The 21,092-nt window shown below is 40.6% G+C and overlaps 2 protein-coding genes across 7 annotated transcripts; one reads left to right on the top strand and one right to left on the bottom strand.

Moving 5' to 3' along the window:
* The first annotated feature begins 910 nt into the window (after positions 1-910).
* arpc4 (actin related protein 2/3 complex, subunit 4) lies at positions 911-4,183 on the top strand. The gene is made up of 6 exons (XM_031845614.1): positions 911-998; positions 2,458-2,576; positions 2,708-2,819; positions 2,974-3,069; positions 3,216-3,386; positions 3,655-4,183. The coding sequence occupies exons 1-6, from the start codon at positions 996-998 to the stop codon at positions 3,658-3,660; spliced, it is 507 nt and encodes a 168-aa protein (XP_031701474.1). The 5' UTR covers positions 911-995; the 3' UTR covers positions 3,661-4,183.
* Positions 4,184-4,187: 4 nt separating this feature from the next.
* On the bottom strand, positions 4,188-20,050 carry pfkfb4b (6-phosphofructo-2-kinase/fructose-2,6-biphosphatase 4b). 6 transcript variants are annotated; one of them, XM_031845588.1, is made up of 14 exons: positions 13,938-14,111; positions 12,393-12,509; positions 12,170-12,266; positions 11,612-11,678; positions 11,434-11,508; positions 11,290-11,346; positions 10,843-10,964; positions 10,554-10,761; positions 9,172-9,318; positions 8,964-9,068; positions 8,725-8,854; positions 8,124-8,186; positions 7,876-7,940; positions 4,188-7,777 (listed from the first exon to the last, which is right to left on the bottom strand). In XM_031845588.1, exons 1-14 carry the CDS (start codon positions 14,047-14,049, stop codon positions 7,733-7,735), a joined length of 1,410 nt encoding a protein of 469 aa, XP_031701448.1. In that variant the 5' UTR covers positions 14,050-14,111; the 3' UTR covers positions 4,188-7,732. The 6 variants fall into 6 exon arrangements, with proteins under 6 accessions (XP_031701448.1, XP_031701463.1, XP_031701440.1 ...); XM_031845603.1 differs by having other exon boundaries at positions 4,188-7,601; XM_031845580.1 differs by having other exon boundaries at positions 4,188-5,198.
* Positions 20,051-21,092: the final 1,042 nt, after the last annotated feature.

Genomic DNA, 21,092 nt, shown 5'->3' with positions numbered 1-21,092 from the left:
CTGCTGTGAGTGTCACAGGTCTACAGCCCTTTTTCTCAGCACACATTTCTGATTGTCATAGCCGTGAACGCATTGAGAACGGCTGCATTCCATTTAGATGAGCTAGTTCCAAGGCCCTGGGTTTGTGTGTGCTCGCTCACTGTTACTGGGACACTTGATGGAAGGGAGTCATTAATGTTGCTCCTGTGTGTGTTTCCTGCTATGACAATTCTAAAAATGTCTTCCATGAAAAAGGTCTATTCCCATGGATGTTCAAGCTGAATCTGCTATCCTGCACTTTGCCTAACTATAGAATAAAAAGTTCACATTGCCAGGGCTGTAGTCAGGATTTTAGAACTACTGAGGCTATTAGTCCAGATTTCCCCAGCACACCTTCATCTAATTTAAACATGTCTGACAAGCCCAACTGCTCAATATGGGCTAAGTGCTGCTTTATAATTTAAAGGGATTTTTGTGAGGATTGTAAAGTTTTACAAGTGTCCCTGCACAGAGCTACATTTCTGTTTGCTCTAAGAATCGAACAGAAATGACATCTGTGGCATGTTTATAATTGAGAAAAGTAATTAGCACTGGCATCCAAAATGAAAACCTGACTCCCAACTCAACATCATTCATTTGTTAATTGTATAAGATGTTGAATATGTGCAAGTCCAGTACTCAAAAAACTCAAACTGAAAAATAAAACAACCTGTTAAACAAATATTTGCTTTCAGTAATAACCAGGTAGACTGGTATTGCACGTTTTGCCTTCAATGTTATTCTTTGGTTTGGAAAAAAAGGGAATTATTCGGCTTTTTCTTTCATTATAGTATTACTGAAAAGCATTAAAAACACAATTGAAACCTCGGTGTTTTATTTTTCATTTTGCTAATTGTGCCCAAAACCTCACCAGAAGCAACCCGGAGGCAGAGTTGAGTTCCGGTATGTTCACGGAAAAACCCTGACCGACAAGTGCAGCTACTTCCGCCTTTAGCCTCATCTCGTCACACAGAGACATGGTAAGAGACATTGAGACGCAATGCGCTGATAAACCGACACAGTTACAAAGTTACGTTATGTCCGAGCGTGTCGACATTGAGCCGTATCCGCTCCTCGGCTACACTGCATCCCTGCAGGGTTTCTTCTCGGTGTATTGTGACTAGCTAAGCAGGTAGTTAGCTCACAGGCTAACGTTAGCCGGTCTGTTTCCAAGCTGAATGACAAACCTAACATAGAACCCTACTTCGTCATTCAGCTGGTGATGCGCGCATTTATCGTGATGACGTGTGAGAGTGGTCGTAGCTCCTTCGTAATATTGTGTTGCTGAGGAATGTAGAGTGATGGACACTTCTGTGGAACGAGCTAACTCTGGACCCAAATTAACTGATACACTACCTGGAGCTGTGCAGTCCCTCAGATGTAAGAAGAACCCTGGCATGTGTTGTTTTTAGTGACGTTTGGAGATAGTCGTGGAATCATGTGTCACATGAGGGATAACGCTTCTTTGTAGATACTTACAGAAAACAAGATGGTTGAGTAAGTTCTTTGCATACACCCAGGTTGAGGGTTAAACACTGGTCTCAGTTTACAGATACACAACACTTGCATACATATATACACACATCAAATCATAGTATGGTATGTCATAAAGATATGAGAAGTGATTGTATTTGTTTAATCGGGACAGGCAATGTTGTTATTTATTTGCATATTAATCTGAGTCCAAGTTTTGTGAGATGGGGTATTTGGAGTTAGGCACTTCTAAAATTAGTAAAAGGCTTGTAGCCATGTGTTTTTTAGATCATATTGTTAATAGTATTTCAGTAAGTGGCTCTGTAATTTTCACAATGCTCAGCTTGCAATGTGTAAAATCTGGCCACATGCTCCAAACCTCTACTATTGTATCCATATAATCAACATTTACAGTCAGCCGTTGTTAGAAAGAAGAAGAAAAAACAACGTCAGGGTTTGCGCTGACTGAATGTGAGTTGCTACAACTAACTGCTCACTGGAGTTCGTCTCATGTTGAAGTAGTCTCCTGGTGGTGGGGAGGACGACACAAAAAAAGTGTTTTTTCATTTCCGCCACTTTGTCTTTAATCTGATAAACAGACTTTTAAAGCGTACACAGACAAGCCCTCAGGCAGCTCTACTTCTGCGTCTTCTCATGAGGGCAGTCTGGACCCTACAGTGACTCACTATCACGTGATATCACACCGGGTTCACACTGAAAGAGAAGCGCTCCCATGTAAACCAATTGGGCCAAATGAGAAACAAAAAATGCTTGTTGCGCGGCAAGATGCGCCTCTGGTGTGAACAGCCAGGCTAGTGCCCAGTGTGAACCCGGCGGTACAGGACGGCTGTTAGGGAACAGTGTGTATTTGAAACGTGTTTATCCACAATCGTACCTGCCTGTAGATTCAGACATTCTTCTTTTAGGAATGTTCCTCATCTACTCTTTCTCGCTTTCCTCCCTCAGACGGCTACCTTGCGCCCGTATCTCAATGCAGTCCGTGCTACCTTGCAGGCCGCCCTCTGCCTGGAGAATTTCTCCTCGCAAGTGGTGGAGAGACACAACAAGCCAGAGGTGGAAGTGCGGTGAGTCTGTCACCGCAACACTGAGTATGACTTTGGAGCGGTGAACAACACCCAGCAGTGCATGAAATCTGAGTTTCACCTCTCTAGTGGACTGACAAATTTGAATTATGTGTTGTTTCTCTCACTTATAGAAGTAGTAAAGAGTTGCTCCTCCAGCCCGTGATCATCAGCCGTAACGAAAAGGAGAAAGTTCTGATCGAGGGCTCCATCAACTCGGTCAGAATCAGCATCGCTGTCAAGCAGGTCGGTCGGGCTGCTGTCTGGGAGCCAATGGTTATGTGTTTAGACCCCGATACTAAACTGCTGGATGCTAAGCAGTTAGTGATTAATATGAGTGACGTAAAGATTAGAACTGTATCTGTAATCCTGACCAAGTTTAACTATTCTGCTGCTGCAGGCAGATGAGATTGAGAAGATTCTGTGCCATAAATTCATGCGTTTCATGATGATGAGAGCGGAGAACTTCTTCATCCTGAGGAGGAAACCAGTGGAGGTAGGTGTGCGTTTACAGTTATGGAAAATGTATTAAATTGAAAATGATTTGTTGCAGGTAGTGGGAACCTTGCTTTACATTAGCGTCAGTTATTTCTGTTTAAAATACTCTTCTTCTTTTTTCCTCCATCTATCTTCACTTCGCAGGGCTATGACATCAGTTTTCTCATCACCAACTTTCACACAGAGCAGATGTACAAACACAAGCTGGTGGACTACGTCATTCATTTCATGGAGGAAATTGACAAAGAGATCAGTGAGATGAAGCTGTCCGTCAACGCCAGGGCTCGTATTGTCGCAGAGGAGTTCCTCAAAAATGTAAGTTGTAGTTATTAGAAATGTTTCTGTTTCAACGCTCGCATTGATGCAGCGTTATGCACCAGTGGTTTAGTTTTTGCATTATTTTTACCTTATTGTCTGTGTTTTGTATGGTGGGACTTTGATTTATGTCGTATATTATGCTGTTATTTTAGGGCTACAATGTTATTAATGTTGTAGGTGTTTGAAGTAGAAAAAAGTTCATGTAATTTCTTCTGTCTTTCTGATTTACTGAAGCTTAGACATTGTTTTTCTTGTACTCCTGCAGTTCTGAGAGAGAGAAGCTGGGAACACGTTTCTTTTGCATTCTTGGCGGTCACTGTGGAGCTTTCACACCGCAGAGCAGAGAGGAGATCTGATCAACTATGAGAAGTGGAGAAACATAAGACGCTCAGTAAAGGTGTACTCGCTGGCAAATGGGGCTTTGCTCTTTAACCGATTATAGAAATATGGATTTTTGTACATATCAATATTCACAACAGACATTCGTTTCTGCCTTTAGAACATTAGAAGTCAGGGCAGCTCCTCAAAAAGCTATTTGTTATCAATATTCATGAGCACAGGGTAAAATGCATTTACATTTAAATGTTTTTTTTAATATATATATATATTATATGAACATAAATTTAATTTAGCTGTGTTTTATTATGACTGACTTTAAACAACGAGGGCAATCATTTGGTGCACGTTTCTTGTATTAGTACAAAAGTCCACAAAATAAACCCTTTTGAAGATGGAAATAATTAAAATAAATATACTTGCTGAAAGTGAAGATAAATAAAAAGCATTATTCTTTGTATGTGATTTCTTTCTTTTTTTTAATGTCATGAAACAAACAGCAGCTCTGTCTTAAACCCAAACATTGAAGGTTTATTCAGATTTTGACAGCTGGAGACGAACAAGGCATTTGGAATTATATTTCCAGTAGTCATTTTATAATATCAAATGTACAACATTACAGAGTTCTCAAAATAATGGCATACCATAAAATACATGTTGATTTACACACACAACTTACATCAAACTGTGTACAGTTTGCACAGCACCAGGCAGGCATTCACTTAAATCATTGGTCAAACAGACAGACTTATGACTGCAGATTTGTCTTAACATTTCATTGTATGTCTTAAAAACGGCACCCCACAAAGTCCACCCTAACATCTTTTTTGATTTAAACATAAGAGTACCTCATCCCAGGATTTCTGATTACTGAACATGTGAATCATGTTTTAAGATTTATATTAATTTGTTTTCTCATGGTAGATACACTGAGCACAATGGCTGCTTTTAATATAATTCAACTAGCTGAGAAAAACAGTTAAAAAAATGAAAATGTTCATGTGTTTCCTGAAAGAAACTCAGGGATTAAGGACTTTGATAAAGATCATCTTAACTAAAGTAAGTTTTTTTTTTTTTTCAGGGGTATGTTACAGTAAAATCTTCAGAAACACTGGGAACATATGGCAGTATACACAGTGCACAATATACAGACAATATTAAATATAATCATGGAAAAGGTGCTGAAAATGATAGGAATGTCATTGCAACAATAGAAGTAGACACGCTTATCAAAAATATTGGCATTTTCATCAGCAGGAGTTGAGCTACAGAACAGACATATAAAAATGGATTACAGTTGGTGAAAGTGCTTTACAGTTGTACTCCTGTACCGGAGCACTGCTCCCATAATGCAGTTCAGAGGGCTGAACGAAAGTCGGACAAGGTTGCAGCTGGAACAGGAAGTGAAGAATATTAGAGGTGAGCTGGGACTGTCTGCAGAGCGTCATCAGTGGTGCGCTGCACTTTCACATTCTGAAACAGCAATGAGAGAGAAGGACTGAGTTACAATCCTACATTACTTATGACATTTACATATTGATTTGAATTCATTGAATACTCCCTTGACATAGTAACATGACTGATACAATTAACTTAATGAAGTCAGAATATATGCTTTCATCTGGTATTTCTAGGATATATGAATCGAACTTGTGGGTATTGTCACAGAGGGTATAAAATTAATTATTTTGCTATAAGATAATATTTTTTAAATGTAGATTTACATTGCCACAGAACCATCTAAAGTACGCTTGGGAGCAGTGGTGTAGTGCAGGGTATACAGACCTCTTTTTCTGGCAGTTTACAGTATACCCACCCATGAGCCAAACAGCCACTGGAATATATAGGAGAGAATACGCACGTTCTCCTCGGTAACCCACCCATCTACCTAGAAGTACACCTCATCAACAACCACTACACCACCGTTTAGGAGGAAATACAGAAGTCAGCATTTTACTGTAGATTACTATTCATACATTACTTCCTGCTTTACTGAGACAAATCATTCAATGTCTACTCAAACCCCAACTGACATATAGAGGACTGTACTGTTAGACACATTATAGTCATTATCTGAGAGACAAAATAACCGATTGTTAATGTATTCACCAAAAAAAAGTAACAAGAGAAAGAATGAATTTTTTTTTCCAATTTGGATTTTTATATTTACAATGACCTTCACAAACACAAAAAATCTGAAAAAAGTTACACTTGATGAAATGATTTAAGCATGTGTGCTCTCCAGCTACCAGTTAACACTATTAGTGATCATATTATAGCAAACATCTTGATTCAAGTGGACGTTTGTTGGGCATTGCAGATTAAGCCTTAACATTTAAGCAGTAAACAAGAGTTAATATAAAGATAAAAAAATAAAATAAAAAAAAAACTATTACTAGAATGAAAATTACATTTTGATTCAATTCATATGCAGAAACATGTATGTTGAGGTTACATGTATTTGTCACTTGCATACATTAAGTATAAAAAAAACAGACTTTACGATAATATAATCGGAGTAACATTCACCCAATGTTAAATTCTACAAGGTATTTTTGTCCTTTTCCACACACACACACACACACACACACACACACACACACACACACACACACACACACACACACACACACACGCACACACACGCACACACACTCTTGAAGGCCTATTCTCATTCTCTAGCCCGCTACCTTCAACTAAACCCAAACCTAATTCCAACCAAGTCGCAATCCTCAATCAGCCCTTTGAAGGTCCAGCTCAAATGACCTAAAAAATGTCCTAACTCCAAAAGGTTTAAGTCAAATTGAACAAAAACGAATATAGATGCACAAGTACACACACACGCACGTGCACAATGATTTGTCCTGTCTCTGGATTACAGTTATGGAGTCCCTCCAAAGATGTGAAATGGAATGAAATGCAGTGGCCCTGAGACTTAAAAACACTGCAACTAGTCAAAACTGTAGACTGCGCATAAAGTATGGACGTAGTCTCAGTATCGTCACCCTTAAGGTTTCTGAGGAGCCACTCAAAGCGGGTAGCTCCGGCCTCTTGGCAGTGACGACACAACTCAACTCTAAAAAAGAGGAGGCGCTGAAGCAGCCCGGGTGACGCAGCAGAGCAGACAGCTACCTGTCATTTAAAGTGGCCACGCCCTCAATTATGCCTAACTTTAAGACGTAATATAAATTAAAAGGGTGAGTTATATAAATATTCACTCCATCTACAGTCGTCATGGACGTGACAAATAAGCCATAGAGACCAAAACCATTTTTTGTACCAAGCAGTAAACATGTTTATTTCTGCTCTAAAGTTTGGCATTTTAACATTCAGGTCTGCAGAGATTGACTCACTTTTGGAGCCGACCTCAAGTGGTCAAGTGAGGAACTGCAGTTTTAGGCACTTCCCTGTTGGCTTCATTCCCTGGCACATTGTGATTGCATGATGTTATTTTAGAGATCTGCTGTTAATCTAGCGTCAGCCTTTCACTGATTACCAGTTTACCAATTCAATTCGGAAACATTCAAAGAGAATGTTAAAATAAGAAACAAAAAAAGTGAATATAACTAAAAAATAATAAAAAAAAAAAAAAACCTTATGTCCATTGTGTTCTGTGTTATAATCTACGTGTTTCTATATTTGGTCGTGTTTTCTTACTTTGCTAAATGTTGTCTCTAAGTTGCAGTGTGTTGAGCTCTCAGGGCCGATACTTGAGAATACTTGAGAGATAAAAAAATAAAAAATCTGCTCCGACCTAAAAGGTAAATGCTGACAGGACAGTGTCAACGGTAAGTCACAGCTGTCTTGATTGTGGTCAGAGATCACTGGTGGACGGAGCCTGAACACGGTTTCCTTTGTGTGAAGGATTTACATTCTCTGTGCAATAAGGAGAGAGGGACGGATCAGCACTGAGTGCTAGGAGGGACATACACACTAAATACAATGCAACACAAACAATGTGTCTCTCTAGAAATCATTGACGAAAGTCAACACACAGCTTTCACAGTTTAACGATTCTCCCGAATCCAATGGAGTCCCCGGTCCCAGATGAACTGGAGGAAAACGCAGTGAGGTGAATCACCCCTGAAGTGGATTGACGATCTACGTCGTCTGCTGAGAGACATTTCTGTGTGCTGCCTGGGATACCTACCTCTGGTCTGTCTCTGTGTGTGTTCACAGAGTCCACGCCTAAACAGACAGACTCCACTTTGCATCCTGAGAAAGAGCAAACAAAGCAAAGATTACTTAGAGTTAGACCAAGTGGAGACGATTTGGCAAATGATTCAGGCAAAATGAGGCTACAAAAAACATTGATGCCTTTTTGGATCAGTTTGGAAGAATAATAATAGTCAATACTATATATAAATTATATATATATATATAAATGACAGAACTCACCGTAAGCCACAGGGGTTAACTTCAATACCGTGTGCAAAGGGCACTTAAGATAAGGCAACTCCTCTGTGGAAACAGAGATAGAAAGTTATGCAACATGCTGGAAGTTTCAGGGTCACGGTGTACTGCATATTTTCTTTAAAGTTTTTTTATGTCTTTTCCATAAGTCATGTTGGTTACAGCCTTGGCCGGAGGCATTATGTTTACAGGTTGTCTGTACATGTGAACAGTGCGTCTGTCCATCCGTCCCATTCTCATAATCGTGATAACTTAGGAATTTCTTCAAATGTGGCGCAAACGTCCACCTGGACTCATAAATTAACCGATTAGAATTTGGTGGTCAGAGGTCACTGGGACCTCACAGAACACATTTTTGGCCATAACTCCAGAATTCATATGCTAGTTATAACAATTTCACACACGTCATATAGAATAAAATGATGACGCGATGACATTTTGGACACTGTAAACTGACACTAGACTGGTTGACAGAGGCATACAACCGCAAGGCGATAATTCTAGTTTAAAATCATGAATCAGCAAATAATCTGAAAATTATACACTACAATTTTGTTCACATTGCCTACTGCAAAGACCTTCATACCTGCAGTCTTGTCCAGGAAATATGCAAGAAGACAACGCATGACGGCCTGGTGACAAACAACCAGAACATTTTCCTGTCTCTCCAACTCCATCATCACTGGCTCGAGCCGCTGCACCAGGTCTTCATAAGACTGACGGAGAATCACAGAACGATCAGAAACACACAGTTTACAGGAAACAAACACATTTATTCACCTCTAAATAATAGATGCGAGACATTTGGAAGAGTCCCATTCTCACCTCTCCTTTAGGATAGCGGTAGCGGTACTTGTCTTGGTCTCTCAGTGCAAACTCCAGAGGGTAATTCTCTTGAATCTCTTCGTACATCATTTCCTCACACACACCCTTTGAAAAGAGGGGGGAGTGTGTGCTTAGCTTGAGTAAACACATGCTTAAGAAAAAGGCTGTTATTAATTATTTATTTTGCTGAATACAGGAATCAACATACAGCATTGATTTCGTTGAGGGACTTCCACTGTTCGTATGGAACTCCCAGGCTCTCCGCTGTCTGGATGGTCCTCTTCATCTGGCTGGTCCACACTTTTAGATCGTTGATGTTCTGGTCCTGGATAAATTTCCTCAGACTTTTGGCATACTAGAATGCAAGAAAACAAAATCCATCTTCATAAACAGACGTTATATAATATGAACGGTTTGTCATGTCCTGCTAGGTACAATGACCGCTGCGAAGAAGCGCAAAGTTGACAGCGAGAACCGCCACATTTTTAGAAGCAGTGGGAAGCTGATCGCTTTTTCACTGAAAGCCGAAACAGTTGCGTTCGTCTATGCTCAGATACCGTCGCTGTTATGAAAGAGTTTTTAATGTGAAGAGACATTACGGGACAAAGCATAATTCATACCAGTGGTTGTTCTGTAGCTGACTCCTGGCTATGTTCCTGTTATCTAATTTGGCAATATAGAATACACTGGACATAGATATTATATATCTTTTTTACACTTCTATAGTCTTAGTTACATGAAAGTGCAACACAAAAGAAAATTTTTAGAAAGATATTTGTCATGTATTAATGTGCAGATTCTCAGAGTTATAGATTTGGTAAGTTGTATCCAGAGGTGGATTCCACCGGCCAGAGGTGTCATGGTGTCCCTGCTACCCGATATCACATGTTTTCTTCTGTCAGTCGAACATGCCCATGAACCCTATAACGGCGGTCTCTGGACCAAGGGGATGTCCCTTTCAAACAGCAAATCACACTCGAGCAATTGCTTCCCTCTGGGCCCGTCGTCTAAGTGGAAGGACAGGACTCCACCGTCACATGCTCGTTGGGTCAAGGATGTAACGGGACACTGAAAACTAGGCAAGTTGAGGTATCGTGACTAAAGCTCGAGGGATAAATACCACAAGGCGTGGCAGTCTTTCCTGGAATATTTTTAACAAACTCCGCTGTGCCAGTCTGACTGAATAAGCCCTCCGTGCCCTTTCCCCCCTGTTCCCTTCTCCATTTCCCTTTTATTTCATTTGTTTATTTGTATTTAGTTTAGTTTATTTATTTTATTTTATTTATTTAGATATACTTATTTATTCATTCTGTATTGTACTTGCTGCTGTTTTTATGGGTGTTATTGGTTTATACTTCTTACTTTGCATGTTTGTATCTCTTTGTCACTGAATGTTCTTGTAGACGTGGTCTATCTGTTCAAATAAAGAGTGTTGAAATACAAGATAGTATTCATTGGACTATTAGGCTTTTATGAAAAAATGTCATAATTTAAATTGTGGCATGGAGAATTATTGTTGCTTTAGACTACATAAAAACTCACACATGACTTTAATACAGAATCAGCGCACACACACACACAAACACACACCTCTCTTCCTCTGGGGGATAAGCCAGAGTCTCCTCCAATCCGTCCCTTGATGTTGAGGTCGCTCTCCCCGTGGCGACACAGGTAGATGGAGCGCGGCGTGATGTGGATGTTCATCAGGTAGTAGACGATCCGGCTTTGGATGTGGTCAAGGACGCGGTTCACCAGGTAACGGCAGCCCACGTCAATAATCTTTATGTAAGACAGTTCCCTGGAGCATGAGAGTCAGTCAACCACTAGCCATCTTGATGAGGTACTGTAATCTAGTCCAAGTCATTTTGTGTTTCCTCACCTGTCCAGAACCTCGTCCAGAGGCTGATAGGAGGACTCGTAACACTTGATCCTCTTCATGAAGTCCTCAATGGCCTCCTCTGTGTTGCAGTGAATGTAGTCTGGACTGCCCAACTTAACTTGCTACAAAAGGTAGAACCGGAGGGAGAGGATGTGAGCAGAGAAGAGAGGAAGTTGTCTGCCTGACACTGTTATCAGCCTGTTTCCACTGAGCTTGTTTGTCTACACTTTAACTCTGAGAAAGCCTTCATATGAACATATTTTAAGGTAAACTGCTCTTGGATTTGGACTTAAATGCAAGCGTGAAAATGCAGTTTGCAATGTCACGCTATCCTTTGTAAGGAAGAGTGATTTTTGTCTCTTTAAAAAAAAGAAAATACAGTACATGGTCTGCTTATTGTATTTTCTATTATCTATACTGGATAGAACAAAAAGAGAAAAGGCTTACCACTATATTTTCTGCAATGACATCTGGGTCCTCACACACAGACTCCACAAAAAATACCTGCAGTGACAAGACAATCGAGTAAACTTAGAGGCCATCAAGTCAAAGTGACGTAAACTAAATGACACCTTGCCTCGGTTAACATACCTTGAACCCATTCTGCTCAGCGAACTTGACAATAGTGCCTCTTCTTTCTCTCGTTGTATTTGTGGCATCAAACACCTGAAAAAGCAGGAAAAACACTTCTTCAGCTGTGATGTACAGTTTGTTTTGATATTGTGATAATTTTGCCGTGGAGAACTGAGGGACAACATCAAGGACTCACCGCCACCTGTCCTCCTTCGACACTCAGGTACTGCCGGACATCATTGAGTGCTGCCAACGCACACTGACTGCAGAAGGACAGCAGACACAGAGTCATACGGTGCAAAGACTTCAAACGCTTGTGACCCAACTACATCGACTGCTGAATTTTCATTCAGGCAGGCAGACTGTAAACCTGTCAACCTCAAATATCTACCATTAAATGGTGTTTCTTTGGTAGAAATTTGTGACGTACAAAACAATAGGAGACATCCTGGAACTAGAAATGGTTTACAGGTCCTAAAATGGCTATGCCATCAAATCAAGGAGAAGCTCTGACAACAACAACAACAACAACAAACACACACACACACACACACACACAGAGGGGGAGCGACTTCATTCTCCGGTCAGGTACACAATACTCCTCTACATCTTTTCATAGATAATAGTCGTTTGCTGGTTACTCTGAATTAGAGGGAACCAACAGTCTGCAGGTTTTCATTCCATCCAATTACCTGAAAACCTGCAGACTGTTGGCTCGTCATTGCTTTTGGTTGGCCAATCAGTGAAGACTTACCGTCGGATTTTTAACCCTTCTTCATTATCTGGACGGAAGAACTCAAAGGACTTGTAGATCTTCAGACACTCCCTCCGGTACTGGCCAACATTGAACTCTGTTACAGGTGAAAATATGATGTATTTTTAAAAAGATTATAGCTGGTTTCTACTTTAAGGTAATATGTACATATTATGTATTACATATTATATATGTGTGTATGTGTTAAGGGTGTAGCTGGTACCTTTGGTTGGAACACCAATCCAGTTTAAATAGCGAGTGAGCTTCTTTGAAATGTAAGTCTTCCCTCGAGCTGGAAGTCCAACAGTCACAATGAGGGTCGGGCAGTTTGTCATACACACTGTGAGAGAGGGAGGAAGAGAAACACACCTTTAATGGATTTAACTCACTTCTCACACATTTAACTGGCTGAGCATAGCTCGTCGACATTATTCCATTCAACAAGAGTTTAATTAGTCTTTAAGATTCCTCATAATTAAACTATATAGTCCTCTCCTGCGACCCATCAGTGGGTCCTGATCCCGTCTTTGGGAATGACTGATCTAAACCATGAGACAACTGATCAGCATTTTGAATTTATTCACTATCAGGGCTGGAAACTAGCTCTTAAGGAGAGTAAGAAAAGGTGAAGGGATGACACATAAACAAACGACTGAAAACAAGGATGATACAAGGATGTACATGTGGACAGCAGAGGGTGAGGTCTCCAATTTGTCAACCCTCACGTACTTCTTTAAAAGCTGGCCGGAGGAACACGCTGGTTAATTAGGGACAGCCCCACGCCGCAGACCACGATCCGGTTGAAAAGCACGCTGTAGCCTACAGGGCGCTAACGTTTTGTGAAATGTGGATGCTGTATCTCAGGATGTACACATTAAATCTCTTATCTATTTTTTTTTTTTTTTTTTTATTCTTACAAAAATTAAAAATCTCTTTCTGGGTTTATTTAACTATTATTAAAGAATGTCACACAGAAGCAATCCCAGTATTTTAGATTCTGCAGACACTTTTTTTTCCTCCAAATTTCCTTTGATTGTTAATTTCTTACTTTTAGTTTTTTTGATTACAACTCACATTTTTAGGGTTGCCCCCTCTTAGTTGATTAGTCACCCAAACAGTCGTTTATGTCTTGGCCGCATAAGATTTATTTGATCAATTAGTACTTTTTTCATGCTGATTGATTTCGTTTTGAGAAATGTAAACAACATATTTAAAGTGGTGCTTTTGTGTGATTCTTTGTGGAGAAACTCAGTTTTACTCGGTTGAGGACAGACATAATAAACTGCTCCTGATGTGTAACGCTTGTTTCAAAAGAAACGGCAATGAAGAACGCAGAGCTTGACTCAGCAAAAACCAGCCGACATGCAGAGAGTGCGAACCAGACAGCTGCTCAGCCTCACATCCACGTCGGTCAACACCCATCATACATGTTGTCTGTGGGGTGATCTTGGGGGTAAATTGATGCAGCGAGCTTGCAATAAGCGTGATTATAATGTCTCCATGCATATTCGAAACCAGACCAGCTGATGCAACACTGCCAAGCAGCACAAAAAGGCAATAATATGCATTACTTTATTTGTGCGCAACGTCTAAAACAACCGCGCGTAAATGTCACAAAAGGTAATATCTTTAAGTTCAAAGACAGACTGCACTTGAATCAGGAAACATTAATAACGTAAAATATGATTTAAAATAGGATAGCTTTAGCAGATGCACATTGACTCCCAGTCGCATCCTTTGCGGCTCTGGCCGGCCGGCTGCATCTTACCCCGTCTCTGAGCTATATGCCCGTTCTTGCACGGCATCCAGATCTTCTTGAGCGGGTTCTGGGTGAGCTCCCGCGGAGACGTGTCTAACATGAACTCTTCGTTGTCTAACATCCTGGATGTTGTATCACTGATGTTACCCTGCGTATGTGAAACTGAGGCGGTGGGCTGGCAGTCTGATTCATCCGACTGCGGGGGGGGGGGGGGATTACCGTAATGACTGGAGACTGAGCGCAACACAGAGTGAGGGAGTAAAACAAAGCCAGGTACAGGATGTGACTTTGCTTAAACAGCATTTCAGTGGTGTTATTTTAACCTCAGCTAACTGCCTCAATTGCACTAATATGCAGTAATATTTTAAGAAGACAGTAATAACGTATTTACTCAAAAGACAGAGAGATATATAGTTTGACAAAATAATCCTAACTTAAGTATACTTTTCAGAGCTAGAAATATAATGGAAATTCGATCAATACAACGCTCAATTCACAAATAAAGGTTATTTAATTTGTCAATCATATCAATCAAACAAATGTACTCTCATTAATTGAGAAATACATTGTTGGGGCATTGATTTATTGTTTTCCTTTATATTTTACTGAACTTTCTGTGGGGTAAATGCAACAAATACAAATCCTTGAATCCTTTTCATATATTAATAATAATAATAATAATAATAATAATAATAATAAATTTTATTTATATAGCGCTTTTCATAAAACTCAAAGACACTTTACATTAAAATCATCATATATAAAAGCAATACACTAAAAACATAAAATACACAATAGTGGTCACACATTAAAAGCAGTTTTGAACAGGTGGGTTTTGATTTGGGATTTGAATGTGCAAAGTTCAGTGCAGTCTCGGATGTGTTTTGGGGAGAGAGCCCCAGAGGGAGGGGGCAGATATGGAGAAGGCTCTGTCACCCCATGTCCGGTGCTTGGTCCTGAGTGGAAGGGACAGGAGGTTGGCATTAGAGGAGCGGAGCCGACGGGATGGAGTGTGGTGGTGAAGCAGGTCGGTGAGGTAGGAGGGGGCCTGATTGTGGAGGGCTTTATGAGTGAGGAGAAGGATTTTGTATTGGATCCGTTGTCGGATGGGGAGCCAGTGGAGGTTCTGGAGAACAGGGGTGATGTGGTCACGGGAGCGGGTGTGGGTGAGCAGGCGAGCAGCAGAGTTTTGTGTTTACTGGAGTTTATTTAGGATTTTGGATGATGTGCCGTGGAGAATGCTGTTGCAGTAGTCAATTCTTGAGGTGATGAAGGCGTGGATCAGAGTTTCAGCAGCAGATGAGGAGAGTGATGGGCGGAGACGGGCTATGTTTTTTAAGTGGAAAAAGGCAGTTCTGGTGATTTGTTTGACGTGGTGTTCAAAGGAGAGGTTGCTGTCGAACATGACTCCAAGGTTGCGGATGTGTGGGGAGGGAGACAGAGTGGAGTTGTCGATGGTGAGGCAGAAGTTGTGACTGGTTTTGGTGAGGGATGTGGGACCGATGATGATCATGTCAGATTTATCACAGTTCAGTTTGAGCAAGTTGGTTTGCATCCATGATTTAATGTCAGTGAGGCAGCTGGTGAGAGTGGAGTGAGTAGCAGTGGTAATGGCCTTTGTGGAGATGTAGAGCTGGACATCATCGGCGTAGCAGTGAAATTGAAGACCATGTTGACGGATGATGTTACCAAGAGGGAGCAAGTACAGGATGAACAGAAGAGGACCAAGCACAGACCATAACAAAACATCCCAACAGCTCACTTATTTCTAGGAAAACCTTTTCAAAGAAATCACCGTAATGACGGTAACAAGTGAGCAAGAGAAGCGGAAAAGAGCAGCTGATAGAAAAACAAAGCCTTCAGATGCGCACATGCTGCACACATGGGCAGTGAATGCTGCTGAGAAATGAACCAATCAGAGGAGACATGAGAGGTCCAGCAGCCAATAGGAGAGGCGGGTCCGGGATGGGGGGGTGCGTGCAGACTGCTTGGAGTTGTGAGCTCACATAAACACCATCACGAAAACTGTCGTGGCCACAAGAATTACACGCGGCCCGGTCACGAGGCCCACATATCACACAGCGTTCTTATGGCACAAGTCAATAACAATTTGAACATTATATAACGCACATGTATGCCAACCAAGGATTTAAATCAGCTGCTGTTAGCTTGTTCTTCTTATTCATCTCCTCATTTATTTTGATCTATTATGTAATTCAAAACATTTTCAATTTAGGGCTGCAGCTAACAAGTCCTTTCAATTAATCTGCTTTTTATTTTCCTGATTATACTGTATTTTAAGAAAAATAAAAAAAAATGTTTTTGTTTATACAGTATCATCTTCTTTATTTGAGTATTTACAACAGACCCCTGTACATACGTAGAATGTGAACCACTAAACATGCAAAAGGCATCTTCTGATAATGCATTAATATTACAGTTTTACATTCATAAAAGTGTTTTACATTGAGCACATCATTGTGGAATTGGTTATTGGAAATGTTTAATCACGTGTGTGTCATTTGAACACAATGTCCCATTTTTAGAAGACATAGTATTGTTTTGAATTTTTATGTTTTATTGTTTCATTTTTGGGATCAGTTGAGTTTTACCTTTTGTGTGTCTGTTGACTTTGTTTTCGTAGAATTCTGAGAACATAAGGTTCGTTTTTAGAAAATGTCTGTAAACAAATGAGAACAACTTGAATACAGTAGGTCGTTCTTAGCCCAATGAATCTTAATGTAATGTCGCAGTTGTAACACCAGGTGGCGCTGTGCACTTACTTTTAAAGCCAGTAGTTTGGACTGCAGCAAAGTAAATGAAATGAATGAACATCTAGTCGAAAGATGGATCTTATTAACTCAGCATCTACTGTGACAGTCAACACATCCAGAGGTCAGAGGGCACCGCCGTCAGGGAAAGTCAGCATGTCAGCAGGACTAATCCCATCAGCAAGACACACACACAGACACACACACACACACACACACACACTGAAATGTAACAACTCACTGCTGCATAACGCAGATCTTTTATAGCCGATGCAGAGTTAAACTTCCTTTTGCATGAAGTGTTTACACTCTCTTGTTGAGATCCTGCGTTAACTAAGCAGCCTAAAAGATGCATTGCTGTTTCCTTTAGTTCATTTTATGTTGCGTTTGTTAATTAGAAAACCTAATGTTGAGTCGATGATCTAATAGCGATTAGTCTAAAGCACATCCAGTTTAGTTTTAAAAGATCAGGACTGTTTTTATTCAAGGCCAACATTACACCAACATATGATTGATCTTTGAGTAAAGATGTCACTCTTGAGTCACTCTTGGGAAGACTGTCTACAAGCTTTTGTAACCTGACTGCAGTGATTTTCCAGATACTGACGTTGGGCAATGAGGCCTGGCTGACAGCATTTGACCTCACCCTAAAGGCGAGTTCAGTGCTCTGTGCAGACAATTCAACGTCCTCTACACACCAAAACTAGAAAAACATTCATGTAGGACCTAGTTTGGTTTTGGCAACAGTTTGGGGCAGAAATTACTTCCTTTTTCAGATGACAGTGCCAATGTACACAAAAAAGACAGCACACTATTGCCTAAAATATCATTAAATACTGTACCATTTGTATGTCCCATTAACTAGAACTAAGGGCTGTAGCACTAACCACGAACAACAAACTGAGTAAAAGTATGTGGACAGGGGCGTTGACACTGACATCTTAAAAAAGAATGTTTTGCTCAATCAACAGTCCAGAACACAAAGATATTCATTTTTACACTTTTATCACTCAAAAAAACAGCCATACTGGAGAAGCTGCATACAGAGAATCTTTAGCATTTTTGCTTTAACGATTGCTTGATTATTAAATATGTTCATATATATATATATATATTCATATGATATATTAATTCTGTGTTGATCAACTATGAATCGGTCTATAGATCCCTTTTGTGCTGCTTGCGACAGAGGATGACAAAAGAGGTGGTTTCATATGAGCCTGAACAAGCAATATTAATTTCTCAACTGTGCAGAAATGTTGCTACCTTTGCAAGCATAAACATACAGAAATAACACAAACAACCCTGCACTTAAAAGCTCCCAGATGCGAAACATCAGCAAGATCAGTGCACTGAGCAGGCGTACAATGACTGCATAGGCATTACACACACGTAGGCTACAGCAGCTCTGCCTGAAGCCTATAATGAGATTCTGAGCGAGCGGGTGAACTTTCCCCCAGATAGAGAGCAGATACAGGGAGGGAGGGAGGTGCAGTGAGCCAGCCACCAATACCATGAACAAGGATGAGAGGAAGTGATGTTTTTGTGATTATTCAGAGAAGGGATCTGGCAAAAATAAAGACAGAGAAAATAAGGATTACGGGGTATAATCAAGAAGATAACAATGGAGGGTGGGAGAAGGTAGATTTACTGCAGCTGGCAGCATCATGTGCGGTGCACAGCCATGGAGAAGTGCACGTAGGGATATTATTGGTGTTGGGTCTGCTGCACCCACTGAAGCATATTTCTCTCCGTCGGCAGTGATAAACACATAAGGGCTCAGTGGGTACTAGAGACAAAGCTAACTCAATGCTTCCACAGCCTCATAACATGATATTTACATCACTGTTAACTGCAGGGGCAGCTTAATACAATATACAATATACACTGAGTAGCTAAAGTACAAAGTAGCCATCTGTAAACATCCACAAATACACACACGCACCGGGATGTTTTTCTTGTTTTTCTGCTTGGCCCCACCTCTCTGTGTGTTGTCATGCAGACAACTCACCAACACAGCCTGAGCTCTGTTCATCCCTCACACATCTGCCACAACATTTAAAACCGCTGTGACCATATTCGCACAAGGGACAGCGATGAATCCGTCCCTCGAGAAACAAAGTCTATCAGAGACTTGGTACAGTTCGTCCTCTCTTCGGGGCGTTCATCAAGACGACAGCACAGTGACACAATGTCAAACAGGCCCAGGCTTCAAGACAAATAGAGTTACGTAATAATAACATATTCTTATAATAACTGAGTCACCGGATTATATAGGCCATAGTATTAGCATTGGTTCAGATGGCATTTGTAGCATGTGAGGTGGTCATCGAGGAACCTCGATAAGAGACAAAGTGTAGTAGGCTGGGATCGACAGCATGCAAAAGTGAACACACAGAAGTTCAAGCTGAAATGTTTAGAGCAACATTGAGGTACATTCAGCACACATTAGACAAAGATGTTGGACCCAAATGAACACTGAAATCTCTTCACCCTCTGTCCCATTCGCAGGCTATCAATGCAATCTTTGTGATACACACATTTAGTTGCAGCAAGAATAACTATATCAACAGTAAAAGACATTTAAAAGCAAGTCCACAATATCCTTTGAAAACAAAGCTGACTGCCTGCAGGTCAGGGTATGCAGAGATGACCTTCTGACCATAGGTTTACCCTCTGGTCCTCCCACACAGTATGTGTAGTATTACCTTTGCATCGTCTGAGCAGACCTGCAGCAATAACTAACTCTAGACACTTCTCGAACATTCTCGAGTACCAACTTAACCTCTCAGATCTGTTTGGGGCTCTTTGACGCAGCATCATACCGTAATAAGTGATGTTTGGAGAGCTTTTCGACAACAACGTCGTGTTTACATCCTCTCATAAACAGTCAGTCCACCAGTTACGTTAGCTTACAGGCTAGCTAACCAGCTGCTGCAGCCAGGCTTTAACAGCAGATAGGAAGTCGACCAAAGCATCCTTGTCATATGCAATCTATTTCTTCGTTACGTGAAAGCTGAAATACCCAGTCCTTCCCAAATGTCACGACTGCGTAGCCTGTCCCACTTCTCCTCGGTAGCAGACCCTGTTCGCTCTGGAGCATGCCTACGTGACACATACTTGTTTACTTCCTCCGCTTGCTAGTCCAGCTGCTCTGTAGCGCTCACTGCACACAAAACCAGTGTCCAAAAATATACATGTATAAGAAAAAGAGAAAAGTGAGGACTCGGGAGGAGTTTGCACCCTACCTGCTCTGTCCCGAGGGTTTCTCGGGCGGAAAGAGCCCCTCATGGTCTCGGTTTAATGCCTCTTCCCAGCGTGGTGTGCACTGCGAGTCCCTACAGCAGCACAGGCAGCAATGAATGAAGTGAGTGAGCTCTGCGAGAGGCGCGCGCTCATTATCGCGTCCATAAGCACGCGCGCACAAGCACGTCGATTTGTTATTGTTCAGCTGTGGTCATGGTGGAACCCCATCTTTACCTCTACCCCTGTTTACATTATGTTTTAAGCCCCTTTATGTGTATGAGCCATAATTAGTCTCATACATACCAGTGCAAACAACTGGCCAAGACCACAAATGTGCCCCAGGTTGGGTTTTGGTCATTTTATTTATTGTAAATTTGTTAGAGAATTTGCACCACCTAAGTACAACAGCAACCAAGATGGGTCCTGCAGTAAAAAAAAACAATCTTCAGGTCCTGTCTTGTTGGCAGATAATGTGTAAAAATGTAGATATGATTTATTGATTCAGTTTATATTGTGCTCAGATTTTTAAATGACTAAATAGTCTTTTCAAATGTTTTTGTATTTGCCTGTTCGTCGCCCCATAAGGGAAGAACAGGAATAACTTGAACAGTATCTGTACAGCACAGATCTGTCCAACATTATTAGAGTGAAACAGTTAGATTTGAGCTCCTTTTGTGACCAATGAATATTTAAGGAATCAATGAGCATGCTGTATTAAACCTCTACAGGAACAAATCTTAGCCATTTAATAATTTAATCCATTACTGGCTTCAGGATATCTTTACCTCCCAGTGAAAATAATCTATACATAGAGCTTTTAAAGCATGGCTTTATTAGTTTATGAGTATTTAGATATTTCTGCATGGTATTGTTATTTAGTTGATAATTGGTTGTTCTTTTAACCAACTCCACATCTGGTTTTTAATCTTGTAGTCTTTGTTTTAGCTTTGTGATTCACAGTATTTTGTGATTAATTTATTTCTTGTGTGTTTGTTGACCTATGGTGGCTATTATATATATATCAACTGGCCACCTACACACACACACACATATATGTATAAAGGTGTAATTAGTGGAATTGAGTAAATAAAGTTTTCTACAAATAAACTGACACAAACAAAACCTGACAACATGTGGTGTTATTATA

Source organism: Anarrhichthys ocellatus, unplaced genomic scaffold (assembly GCF_004355925.1).
Source record: "Anarrhichthys ocellatus isolate YVR2014 unplaced genomic scaffold, GSC_Weel_1.0 scaffold1, whole genome shotgun sequence".
NCBI classification, from domain to species: domain Eukaryota; kingdom Metazoa; phylum Chordata; class Actinopteri; order Perciformes; family Anarhichadidae; genus Anarrhichthys; species Anarrhichthys ocellatus.
The sequence above is the reverse complement of the archived record's forward strand: the minus strand, read 5'-3'. Positions and strand labels throughout refer to the sequence as shown.